The sequence below is a fragment of the Protopterus annectens genome, chromosome 3.part0 (assembly GCF_019279795.1).
Source record: "Protopterus annectens isolate FY-2018-M chromosome 3.part0, PAN1.0, whole genome shotgun sequence".
Lineage (NCBI taxonomy): Eukaryota > Metazoa > Chordata > Ceratodontiformes > Protopteridae > Protopterus > Protopterus annectens.
The window spans coordinates 777,187,631-777,201,712 of NC_056731.1; the positions used below are offsets into that span (position 1 = coordinate 777,187,631).

Below are 14,082 nucleotides of genomic sequence, written 5' to 3' on the forward strand. Positions count from 1 at the left end.
TTGTTGGGCTATTTAGTTCTGTTGAAAGTGTGGCAAATGTTTGCCACACAGATGTTCCATACTCTTTAGTGCAAACACTAAAATACAAATAGATATTTCTTATATGCTAAATCTGACACTGCACCATCTCAGATACTTTCCCCTTGTTCCAAGGTGCAGCCATCTTAGAGCAAGTAAGACTGCTGCAAAATGCTTTTAAAGTATTACAGCAGGTCTTGATTTTCACTGTATTGCTCAAAAGTTATATTTTACTGTTCACACTTACAGATGTGTGCCAGCAGTCTTACACAATGGAGCACGTTCTGTTTCCAGCACTCCGATTGTCATGCTAAAAACCTGTGTACACAAAAAAACAACTGGTTCCATTCATCCGTTTTTGGATGCTACATTTTACTTCCAGTAGAAGTCTGTGACATTCTAGTGTAAGATGTCCAGGTTTTACTACTGTAAAAGGATGCATTTGCTTTCCATTATTGGAGTGAGGGGTGGCCATGAGGTGGCCTACATTCACAGATCCATCAGAAATGCTTTATGATTTTTTTTTTTTTTTTTGCTGTCGTAGCATCCTTGTACAGACTTGGTGTGGTTTGGAGGAGGGGAGGGGCAGTGGGCTGTCCCTGAAGGCTGTCCCTTTACTTCCCCAATGGGTGTTCCCTTCAAGCAGTCCTGCCCCCATCCCCGCAAGCATAGGAGGGTGTTTTTTCAGTCTCAAACAGGGAAATTGCACCTACCCAGTGCGCTCCAGAATACATACAACCTTCCTCACCCCTGGGAGAGGTAAACATGCCATGCTTCTTTATTTCGTCCCTTCCCTGACTGGCTTTTTCACTAGTGGGACTGGTAATTAAACCTTGGCTGTCTGGTTCACAGTCAGGGCTACTTTCCTATGCATCATGATACAAGGCACTACACTGAACTCATTTTTGAGAAGAAATAAAAAAATGAAGCAGTGGATCAACAAAACACTTAAGACTTTATTGTACAAATTGTTTTACCTTCAAATGGATTTGATTTTCAATCTTAATGGCATGTTTAAATATTTTTCATCAAAATAACATGTCTTCATAAACCAGTCAGTAATTAAAGCTGAAACGTGTCAGTAACTGTGATGGTAAATACAAAAACAGATTTTAAACCACAAAATAGTACTCAAGTTAAAAGCATATGATAAGAAACATATCAAAGGGACAGCTTCTACAGCTTTAAATGATATTACATATATCAGACACAACACAATGCTTTGGTGTATTTGTTGATGTTATTTTTGACATCTTGTACTGCATATTTTAAGGTTTTAAGTTTGAATTAACATGAACCCCAAAATGTGTTAGACTATCTCAATACAGTGGAAGCAGATCCATAAAGGAATTGTTTTACCATTTTCACTGGCCTGGTGTCATTCAAAAACTGGAGAAAAAAGAGAAAAACATTTCTCTCACAAAAGTGTTAAGTAAGTCCCTGAAAGTAGATTTCATCCTAATCTTGTGAAAATCAGTATTAGGAGAGTTAAATTGTGTTGGTGTTCATGTGACTAGGACTAGTTGTATAAAAATGACAGTTTAAATCATCAAGAACTTGTGATGGCTAGTTTCTGCAAGGCCAAAGACTGAAACAGAATTCCTTAATGTGACAAGCTTCACAGTCCAACAGCTGTTGTGACATGCCTTCAATGTAAAAAAAAAAAAAAAAAAAAAAAAAAAGAAATAAAATTTCCAGCACCATTCAAGAATGTTTGGCCAAAAAGGGATATATATTCTACAGTCCTTCTAACATCAGTCTGCATCGATTAATTGAGGCTGCAACACTATAGAAGAACATGTTGATGTGAAAATCTGAAAGAGTTATTTATCATCTGCAGGAAATTCAAAGTTTCCTCAAAGTACAATCCTGTTTGCTGGCTTTAAAGAAAGCAATGGAGCAAATGTTATTTGAGGACTCATAAAAATACTAATGCCTGGAGACATAGAACTACATCTCTTAACAGTTTTGAAATAAAAAAATCATAGATTGAAAGAGCTCACTGTCTTTTACTTTTATGTGATTAGAACCATAGATTAAAGTTATCTAGATCATTGCATGCTGTTAAATATTAAGACATAATCAAATGGCACATGTATAACTAAAAGTTAAAGCTGTTTTACATTCACAGTGCTTCTGAAAATGACTGTACAAATTAAGACCGTCTAAATACATTCACAGGAACATTTCTGTGACAGATTCAGCTAAAAGATGCATTATGAATGATTGGGACTCTAATTCAGTGTCTGACCTCTGAATGCTGCTGTGCTTTGGGAGGAGGAGATAGCAGGCTAGAAATTCTGACGTTCAGCCTGCTTGGCTGTACAACCTTTGGCATGTCCTTCTTGATGTCATCAACATGTCTTTTATATGTGCCTGTCTCATCTGACAGGGCATTCTCAAATTTTTCCATGGCTCTAAGCTCTTCTGGTGTTGCTGTCCTCTGAGATCTGGAATCTTGAACTTTAGGTGGCATGAAAACGGGAACAGGAAGCACTTTCTTGTAGGGCAGTTGGTACTCTACCATCTTTTCTCCAAGTCGCCCTGTTTTCATTTTCTGATCTGGTGACATCTGCACAAGGAAAACCATCTGCTGCTTCTTCTCATAATGTTCTCTTTGTAAATTATTGTGATCTGACAAAGTTGTCCTAAGAAAACGTGGCATAAAATATATATTTTATTCATTTAGAATTTATAGAATGTTTCATAACCTACAAATTAAAAAAAAAAAACAACTTGGCATCCAGGTATGGTCAGCTTTAATATAATATTCACTTTCAGTACATATTTTCTAGTTGCTCTGTAAGAATCAAAGAATATGGCTTCTGTACTGACTTCAGGCTAAATGTGTTTTTTCATCCAAATAAATGTCAAACACTGCACATACTAGAAAGTGTGATTTTTCTAGGTTGTACCTTATGACAATGTGCCTACTGTGGAATCTCCATCCATTGCAGTCCAGCATTCTGTTCACATTACCTCGTGCCATTAAAAAGCACAGCTATTCACATGTCCTAATACTATCATGAGCACTTTCTTGTCAATACCCTCATATTTCTACCCATTTTTGTACTATATTATGTCATGTTTTGGGTTAAACCAGATTTCTCTCTTCCTTTCCAAATCTGTCATCATTGATTGAATCATTTTACCCGTTAACACCCTTTGAGTAGTGCTGCATGTTAATTAATTTAAAATCCCTCATCAAATTCTTAAACAGTGCAAGATTAAGCATTCTCTTGAGTTACCTATATAACGCCACAAATCAGAATACAGCGTCAATATTCTCACTTAATTGCTTAGTCTTATTTTATTTACTTAACATTTCTCAACCGGGAAAGTCCGACTTGGAACAAAACCAATTTTCAGTGGAGGCGCGGGGAGAAACGCTCCAGACGCATGTCTTTGTAACGTGTGCTTCTAGTTTTAAAATCTCTTTGAGTTTGCACTGTAAATGAAATCAACCTATTAGACCCATGGTGGTCATTTTTTCTGAAGCATAACAGAAGGCTTTTTTCCCTGAACAACATATTTACTACATATTATTTGTCCATAAACAATCAGCTATTCTTATGTTATACACTTTGCCTGAAATAGCTTTCCTGCCACAAAAAACATTCTACCTACCATCTTGTAGCCCACAGACTGCTTTAACAATAAAGTATGCCAAGGTGAAATGGATTGCCCACAGGAATGAAGCTCTCATAGGTAAATGTCACCATAGTGGCTAAATCTCGACTTATCCCCAAGTCATGTTTATTTCTGCTATAAAGTGAAATTATATAATAAAGTATTATTTTATTTGTAAAAAAATAATTTTTTAATGCTTTTTCTTATGTTGTTTATTATCCACTGCAGATGGAATGAAACGGTGAAAACATTATATACACATAACCTTACCTCAGTGAATTAAACCACTAACTAGACAATTAGTGTTCTCATGTGTTTACTTACTTATATTCCTGCATTGTTCCAGTTTATTTTCATGTACATTTTTTAATCTTTTGACCTTTCAGAATACTAATATTTAGTTTTCATAACCTTAATATCAGCTTTCAGTTTTCTGTTTAATTTCTCAAATATGCGATTAAGACTAATAACACTTGTTTATTTAACTTATTTCATATTCTATAATATAAAAATATATTTCATTCAGTGCTGTTATTCAGTTCTTGTACTGGTAGAAATAGAGTTTTTTTACATTCCAAGGAAATATTTCAAGCAGAAAATGGGAGTTGCAATGGGGACAAGGGTTTCCCATTTTTGCAAATTTGGTAATAGCATGGTTTTTACAAAAGGTTTATTGATGATTTAATCATTCTTTGGAAAGGTACAGAAGATTAATTTCATCAACTGTTTAAACACACTGGCAACAGCACTGCCTTTATGAAATTCACTACAACTGATTTTGGAAAAGAGATTAATTTTTTGGATATTACCATTTCGTTGGATGAGGAAAGTGAGAAATTTGTAAGCAGAATTGTTAGGAAATATATATTTGTAAATAATTATTTACACAGGAAAAGCCAACATCCTTTTCATATGAAGAAAAAGGTCATTAAAAGCCACTTCATCAGGTTAAGTAGATTGACCAGCAATGATGAAACATTTTTTTGCAATGGCTGAACATCTGAAACAACTTTTCCTTAAGAGAGGTATGGAATAGAACTGTTATCCAACATTATTCAAGAAGACAATTCATTAAGCCAGTATAAAGTGAAACCCATTTTAAATAATTACATGACAGAGACTTTAAAAGACAGAGACAAAGGGGTTATTTTAAATAATCCCCATGATTTACATTATGGTGGGGTTCTCCCACTCCCCATAAGTTCCAATATGGATACTACATATTAGAGGGATATTGGAAGATCATCCTTGGTAACAAAGATTTGGTTAAGGTTGTAGGAAATTATCCATTATATACTTATAAAAGAAATAACCATGTGAAAACTTTTTTAGAAAACTATAACCATATATATCTGGGTACACAGGGCTATCCTGGAATATACAAATGTAGAAAATGTAAATGCTGTAGATTTATTAGTAACACTTCAAGTATTTACTTAAAAGCAGTAGGCAGGACTATTTGGGATAAAGGCAGATTTGATTGCAGCTCCCAAGGTGTTGTATGTTTAGTCATCTGTGAGACATGCTTAGAATATTACATTGGTAAAACTACTAGATAATTATCCAGAAGGATTTTTGAACATATCATGGCCATTAAAAATAAGGACTTAGGTAATTCATTGGAGAAATATGCTTTAAATTGCCAAGATTTTGGGAAATTTCATTTTTTTATAGTAGATGCAGTTAGATCAGACAATTTTATGGGAATTATAACACATTGCTTGAGTGCCATGAAGCAGAGTGTCAAATCAGGTTGAGTGCTGACAAAAAACCAGGTTTAAATGAGTCAATCAACATTAAATGCTTTTTATTGGCACGGAGATTTTAAAAGTTTTGGTAGACATTGTTTCATTTTTGTAAAATATTTTTGTATATATTATATGGTGTTGCTTTTAAGAATTCCTTGAGATTAACTGGAATGTAGTGTTTCATAGCCATCCTTAGGCATAGGCCAACTAGACAGCCGCCTAGGGCGCCTCTCTAGCAGAGGCACTTTTCCAGTATTTATTTGGTGTAGACAGACCAGGATAGCAGCACCGGGTGGTGTGGTGGGGGGCACCATGGAGCCTTTTTGCCTAGGGCACCAGTTGACCTAAGGCTGCTCCTGTAGTGTTTTTTGGTTCTTGGTGATCATGTGACTCAGTGACACAAATTTTAAATGTAGACAGATATGGTTGCAGTTCTGAAGAAGCTCTTGCAACAATAAAGAACAAAAGCACTTAATGGTCCAGCATCCTTTGTGCTGTCAGCCATAGTAGAACTTACATTGTTTTGTTTTTAAGTCGAAATAGAGTTGTTACTAGCAGTTGATTGTTTAGTTGTCCCTAATATAGTTGCAATTTCATTTTATCAGTTATGTTGTTTTGTAATAAAAAACATTCATCTAAATTAAATTTTTACTAGATATAGGAATTGCGTGATGCTTTTTATATAGAGACATTATTTTCTTTGAGTTGCAGATATAAATATGTGTTGTTCCCTTTCTTCCATGATAGTGTTTGTTACTAACACTGGTGCTTCAATATTCAGTTTTCTCTGAATTTGACACTTTTGCCATGTTAAACTAATGGATAGTACAAAATCATTTTCTTCCTTGGTGGAATAATTTATTTTCTTTCTTTATTCATTAATTTGTTAAATTAATACATAAAGGATTTTTTTTAGTTGTGATCTGAGCATGCATAAAGCCAAATAAAAATAGTGTCCAATGTGTGATTTAAAGTGGAGTACTAGTTTAGAACTAGACATTGGAAAATTAAGGAACAGGTAAAGTATATAGGCTCATCTGAGCTCAGTTTAGTTTTAGGCAGGAATATATGGTATTATCAATGGAAGGGTGAGCGATGTATTATCCTGCACATTTTGTTTAGCAGAATTTTTACTCTGGAGACAATGGGAGTAAGAAAGGAGGTAACACAAGTGAGTGAATATTCAATGTGAAACTTGAAGACCACTGCACCCATTGTGGCTTCCGTAGTGCTTCCACTATGAGTGGATAAAATTAAACTGAAGTTAACTTACCTAAGTGTGCAATCGCTGACCGTGCATGCTGTTGTGATCTTAGCATGTAGAATAGCAGTTATCCCTGTAAAGCAGTTTGTCAAGGCAGTATTCACTGACTGCTAGGCTGCTGTGAGCAGATGCTTAGAGGAGTCGACAAGTATGAACAACTCTCTCAGTTAGCATAAGATGTAGAACAGAACTGTGTCCCACATTCCCTGCCAAAGTACATATAAAATGGAAGGCATTGTTTTTAAAGGGAGATGTATGTAAACATCTATGGCCAGACTGGACTGTGTATGTCTGTACTGTGAGTCAAAGGAATAAACCAAGGTTAGTGATAGGTGGGTACATGTTCCATAGAGAGAGGCAATCCAGTAGAAGATCATACTGAGAATTTGTACTGAAAAGAAAACACAGCTGCCATGGAAGACCAATGATGATTGCAACACAACAAGGGGCAGAGTTGCTTAGGTACGCAGCACACCACCATGCACCACAGCCAGATGAGGTGTCAGTTCCAAAAATCACACAGGCAGTGAGAGAGGAGGCAACAAATCCAGTGACATCCCTTCTGTGTTATGTGTGCCATGAGATCCTGAGGTTGACATGCAACAGATGCCAAGGAAATGGGCATTACAGCAGTTAACTCGGAGGATACACCACAGAAGAGATGACACAGAGAAGTGGACATTCCATGCAATACCTAACATAACTGAAAATGTCTTCCAAGTCAGATCTGGCCATGCAATACTGAGGTATGCTTCACATGATGGGGTGAACATCATCTTTGTGTATTTACCACCATGGCAAATATGGCAAATCTGTCTGGAAGTGCGATGTGGCTTATGAATGGAACTTTTCCAAACATACATCAGTGTGCAGGCAATTGCATACCATCCCTGCCAGTATAGGTGTGGGTGATGCCATCAGGATGGCTCCGTTAGTGTGTTGCCACTTGAACACCAAAAGTCAGGCTGCATATGATTCACTCTTTGGTGTTAACAGAGACATTGCTACAGAATGTGATTTTACATTACAACTGAGATTTGAGATGATGGACTTTGAGCGTGTTTCACATACTATATGCATCGGGCATACTCTGATGCTAATACACATGGATATCTGTTCCACCTGGTCAGATATTACGATGTCATATCTGGCAGTTAGATCTATGCACATATTATGTAACAGTACCCTCATTCACTATAGAGGTGAAACAACTTCTGGCATTCGCATACCTCACCTGGTAAATCATGGTGTTATGACACAAGTGTCGTTTGAGGACAACATTGCCCACCACTTTTTCCACCGGCATTCTGGTCTGTGCTTGAACTTGCATCCATGTTACTGCCATATACTCAGAATCATGTTGAGGGGTTGCACAGATATCTCACGACACTGTGTAGAGCAATCAGCGTGGGTTTGCATGATCTGATATGTGTACTGGTGATAGAACAAAGAGATAATATTTTCCAGTTAATGAAAAGGATGGGGGAATTCAGTGCTGTTGATTACATGATGGCTATAGCTCATTACCTCTATCTCTAGGGCATTCATGCTATTACACTGCCATCAGGTATCTTCACCTCTTGACTGTTAGCATGTTGGGTATGATATATGTTGTGCTTTACAGTGTGTTATTTCACAGAGCTGCTGTTGTATGATATTCCTTATAATGTAGACCTTCAACACAGCTTGTATGTGGCTACTGCTGTGAATCTTGTGTCACTGTGGGTACTGTGTGTTTATGACATCCTTATTCTGGACTACTTGGCATGGCATCCAGTATTGGTAACTGAACTTGCATTATTTTTTTTCTGACATCTGGCATTATTATCATGTTCACTGTATATATGACATTCTTTTGTCATGTGGATGTATTTATTTTCATTCATTATTTTTTTCCCTGAAAGCAGGGTCATCATTGCCTATTCTGGGTTAAAACATATGTGCATCTGATACTGCATGGATGTTGTAATTGCATTTACACACTTTTTTCTACATCAATGAGATAAATGTATGCTCTACTAGTATTGTACCACATGTGAAATAATTACCAGTTGCATCATACTATTTGGTCACTGGTGATGTTTTGACCTTCACATTGGGTTTGTGCATTGCACTCACCAATTGCATTTCTTGTGAGGTATGTTGCCATATGTGTGTCTAATGTTGCATGCCTGGTATTCTTTATTATGGATGTAGGCTTGCAGTGGACATTTCTTTCCATGTATGATGGATGGTGACTACTGACATTATGATCCTTACATGTGTACGATATGTGCTTTGCCTTGTATCGCTTACATGTCCTGAGCCTTCACTCAGGTATTTTGCATATGTTAAGTCTATCATGTGTTTTCACAACTCCTTCTGTGATCATCAAAATGATGTTGTTCATTCGTTATGTCAGTTGGTTATTTACTTGAGCTTATTCTATTATATTACTGTGGCTGACTTTCTGTCTGTTACTACATGCCCTTCTGTGATTATCATGTATCACCAACCATCAACATGGTTTGGTTATGTGCTGATGCATACTGTGTAATAATTTTCACATCATCAGAATGTTACACTGTGTCCATCTATTAGCCTCAGTATTGTTATGGTATCCATGACATATGTTGTTTTATACATCATTCTTCATTGCAGTCAATGGCAATTGTCATACACCTTAAATCTTTGCATAGTCAATATCCCTTGTCATTACCATGCTAGCTAACATTCTTTTTATCTATCTAATTTTGAAGTTTTCAGCAGCTATATGTATTTATTCTTGACCATTTTAGCTCTATTACTTTCTTTTGTGTACACTATTAAGGTTATGCATCGCTGCTGACATTCCATCTCCATCATGAGGCAACATACATCTGGCAATGTTGACCACATGGGAAAAATGTGGCCCCCCTTTATCACAGCTTAGTGGCACCATCAACTAGGATGATCATAGAATGATGTATAAATTTTTGATTTATCAAGTATTTGTTTTGATGAACTATTATGGTTATGTTGTATTTATCATTGGTATCATGTAAATTTTCCTAACACTAACTGGGTGACAGACCCTTTCCAGGTTGTTGTTTGAGGTGTGTGCCATTTTTAAGACCTTCATGTAGATTGTTACTCATAATGATATTCATCCCTGTGCTATATTGTTATGTTTGCTGTTGTGTGTTCACTATTTTTTAACATAACTGTCTGTCCTTTGCAATATGTGTTGTGCTTTTGTTCCTTTATTCTGCTGCATTGTCCTAGTTATCTTCCATTCTGGTTTATTTATTCATTTTATTTTACTTATTTTATGCTTTTGGTATGTGCCACTGTGGTCTTGATATGCAGTTCTTTTTGTTCTAATCCCTGTTCAGATTCAGTGCTTTATACGTACTTCATTTTATGTATATTTATTATTTGTCTTTTAGACGTATACATTACATTAATAATGTGTTTTGGTTAAATGTGTGATTGTTTGTCTGGGGTCCTGTTTCACAACTGGCCAAAAACACTATGTGCTCCCTTTTTTTCAAAGTCCAAATGGGCAATGTTTTTTTTCCCTGTGTCATATAATTTGGTGTTTTTGGTCAATTCTGCCAAAGCTGCACTTCCTGATTTACATGCAAGTACAACTTCAGCCTTGTTTATGTGATTTAACCTTCACCCTACTACACTAATCAAGCGTATATGCCGCAGTCAAATGCTGCTTGTGAAATTCATTTTTGGGGGACAGTAGAACACCCTTCTATAGCAATATAAATACAGCAAGATGTGGACTATACCAGATTGGAATTTGTTTGTTTAAATTCATTTATATGTAACATTACATTTACATAGTTTGAGTTCTCAAGACTGATCAATACATCAAAGCTGTTATTATTTTTATACAATTTAAATTGCATGTTTTCTTAGTCGTACAAATTATACACCTTCCAATGGTATATGCAGTTTTTTTATTTGCTTTAATTCTTCCTTCTGCTGATAAATCTATTTTACTATACTTCTGATACACTTGAGTTTCACTATTTTTAGCATGTAGTTCACAGCCTAAAGGGATTAAATTAATCATGCTGTTTTTCATCTCCTTGTTTATTCATTGTACAATCCCTCTTTCCACAATTCACTTATTACTTACCCTCATCCTACCATTAACTGGTATTCTACCTAACATTTACCCAGGTACTAACTTGTCACATGGCTGAATAATTATTTTACTTTTTTAAAATTTCCTCTTATTGACTACACCTTCCAGTTATACTTTAATGTAGTATATATTTCTGTCATTACATGGACCAAACAATTTCACACTAATTGCTACCTAATTCCCTACATGAAAGTGCTGGTCAGGATCTACATTCTTTCCTCAGATCATTTTAGGACAGGAACATTTCTACAGCATACGTATATAATTCCATGTTTTATCTTTCATCATCTTTGCACTCATGTCTTAACTTAGCTGATTATTAATATGCTCCAAAAGTCAGTACTGCCTCAGAATTTTTCTGAAGCATAACACAATTAGTGCTGCTTAATGGAATAGGTTATAACTTTCAATCAGATTAATATAAACCAGTCAAAAAATAGGTGTTCCTGTTTTTTTTTCTTTTTCCTTTCTCCCTTCTCTCTTTCTCCTTGTTCACTTTTAAGAAATGTAGGCACTGCAATGCAAAAAAAAAAAAAAAAAAAAGATGTGGTTAAAAGAGCATGACAAAAGAATAATGTGTGTGCTTTTTCTCATTCTTGCATAGGGGAAATTACTGGGTTGAGGCCATTTGCTTAATCTAGTAACACATTTTAAGAGAAAGCCATTAAATGAAAATAAATATTGAATATTATAAGGCCTTTTTTGTAGTAAAAAGTTTTGTGTCTGGTTCTCATGTTTCCAGCAGACAATTTGATAAAGAAAAATGGCTTAGAGAAAATGTTTTCAGAAAGCATTGTTTTCACAGCTGAGAAAGCTATAAAGATAAGACAAAACCAGACAGCACTTAGTAGAACCACAGGCTGTATTATGCATCTTAGCATGGATAACCTTTCTTTTAGGCTCAAGTCTGTGTGTGTGTGTGTGTGTGTGTGTGTGTGTGTGTGTGTGTGTGTGTGTGTGTGTATGTGTGTGTGTGTGTGTGTGTGTGTCTGTCAGTTTGGAACATTTGTTCCTATTAGGAGGGTAAAACTTCAATATTTGAAAATGTACATAGTTTTGTGTATTATTAAGTTAATAGTTTTTTGGGGGGTATTGGGGATGTGTGTGTATTTTATGTTTGAGGGTTTTCAATAAAACAAAAAATTCTGTAAGATATGACATAGGCTCAAATGGAAATGACAAGAAATAACTGTATAAAATATTAACCTGCCAAACAGTACATGCATGTAACACAAAAGCTGGAACTTAACGTAACAAAAAAGCTGTTATACGTAAAAGGTGGGAGCAATAATTTCTCAAGAATATGATGCTGTCTGTAATGTTTTTAGACATTAATGGTATCACAGATAAATACAAAAATAAAGAGTAGTGAACTATATTTAAAAAATGTAGAGTGCAATTAGCTGTGCTACATGAGACACACTTGGAAAGAACTGAACATGAGAATTTGATAAAAAAAAGGTTTTCAGGATAGTTATTCATCAGAATCCATGGCACAACGGAAGAGAGCAGTACTTATATTAATTGCAAGAGGAGCTCCAATAGTATTAGAAGAGGATAAAAAAGATGATAATAGTAGATCTGTAGTACCAAGGGGCTACTGGCATGGGAGGAGCATTACACTGGCATGCATTTATATTCCACTGTAAACTGTTATAATGGAGCTTAAGAAAATTCTTGGAGAAATAATCAGCTTTCAGCAAGGAATATTACTTATAGTTAGGGGCTGGAATTTGATGTGCAACAGTGAAAATGTGCCTGGGTGTCCCAGAAGGGAAACTATAATATAGAAGGGTAGATGTTTAAAGAAATGTATGAAAATATTTGGCATGGAATGTGTGAATTCAGTACTAGGAGTTCAGAGTGAATTTACATATTATTCTCCAAGATACAAAAACTGAGCTAGGCTGGACAGAATTAACATTCCACAAGAACATGTGCATTTAATTGAAGGTCTTGATATGTACCCAATAGCTATTTCAGATCATGTGCCAATAACTACTAAAATAAAAACACAGGGTAATGAATAAAATTGAGACACTGGTGCTTTCCCACCTATCTAGTGGAAATTATTCAGGAGCTATTAGAAAAGATAGAAATTTCAACTGAAAATATAGCTAGGGGTAGGATAAAATTAAAGTGGAGTTTAAAATAAGATGGAACTAAAAGAAAGGGAGCTATAGTTAAGAAATAACAATAATTATTTAGAGGGACTGACATATGTTAAAGTATTGCAAAATTGGGGAAATCTCACAGAACAAGAAGACGAGCAACTGCAGAAAGCTAAACAGAAACTAAAGGATTATCTCAATAATATGCATGAATTTAGAAAGTTTGATGTTTCTAGAGCACAAAAGCTTTTAGCACAATGACTCAGGTAACAGAAAGTAGACAAGGCTGTCACCAAGTTTAGGGAGACTATAACAAGGAAGATAACAAGAGATCCTGTAGAAGTATTAGAAATATTTCAGAAATTCTATGAAAGTCTGTATGAAGCAGAGAAATATGGACACAAAGAAAGGTACAAATGGAAATGTTTATGGAAGAATTAAATATACCAAGGTTAGTGGTAGAGTAGGTGCAATTACTAAAATTTAGTCTAGGAGGAGATAAGATAAAAATGGTGATGTATAACCAATCTACAGGAAAGTCCCCAGGAATAGATTGTATTCCTGTGGAAGTTTGGAAGATAGGAGGGAAAAACTGATAAAGATCTGGAAGGTTTTGTTTAACAGTATTTTAAGGGTAGGACAAGTACCAACATTCTGGAAGAAAACGGTGGTAGCTGTAATACCTAAAGAGGGTAAACATCCATCAGATAAACCATAATTATAAAGTGCTTATGTCTATAATGGCTAAAAGGATGGAAACAGTGATGCCACAATTGATAGAAACAGATCAATGTGGTTTTGTAAAGGGTAGGCAAACATTTGACAACACTAAAAGAACTCTGATGATTCAGAGGGAAGTAGAATGTAAGAAAACACCATTGCTGTTGGTAGATCTTGATGCAGAGAAAGCATCTGACAGAGTAATCTGGGACTTTATGAGCAAAGCAATGGATTCATTTGCATTCCCTGATAAAATTATAAGGTTAATTAGGAGGATATATGAGGGATCAGAGACAAAAAATGTGCGGGGTCCTCTCTGATAATCTCTGCTTGAGCAGAGGAACCAGACTGGGATGTCCTCTCTCCCCTTTGTTATTTGCATTATATTTAGAACCATTGATAAAGTAAATAAGGGAATCACAATTTCTAGGATGTAATTGGTATTTTAGTCAAAAAAAGCTGGCTCTA

The 14,082-nt window shown here is 35.5% G+C and overlaps 1 protein-coding gene across 1 annotated transcript in view; it reads right to left on the reverse strand.

Moving 5' to 3' along the window:
* Nucleotides 1-950: 950 nt before the first annotated feature.
* Nucleotides 951-14,082, reverse strand: part of LOC122796550 (telethonin-like) — a 42,837-nt gene continuing 29,705 nt past the window's right edge. The window contains exon 2 of the mRNA XM_044065119.1: nucleotides 951-2,666. Coding sequence (XP_043921054.1) covers nucleotides 2,258-2,666 — 409 coding nt within the window. The 3' untranslated portion in view covers nucleotides 951-2,257. The remainder of the gene's footprint in view (nucleotides 2,667-14,082) is intronic.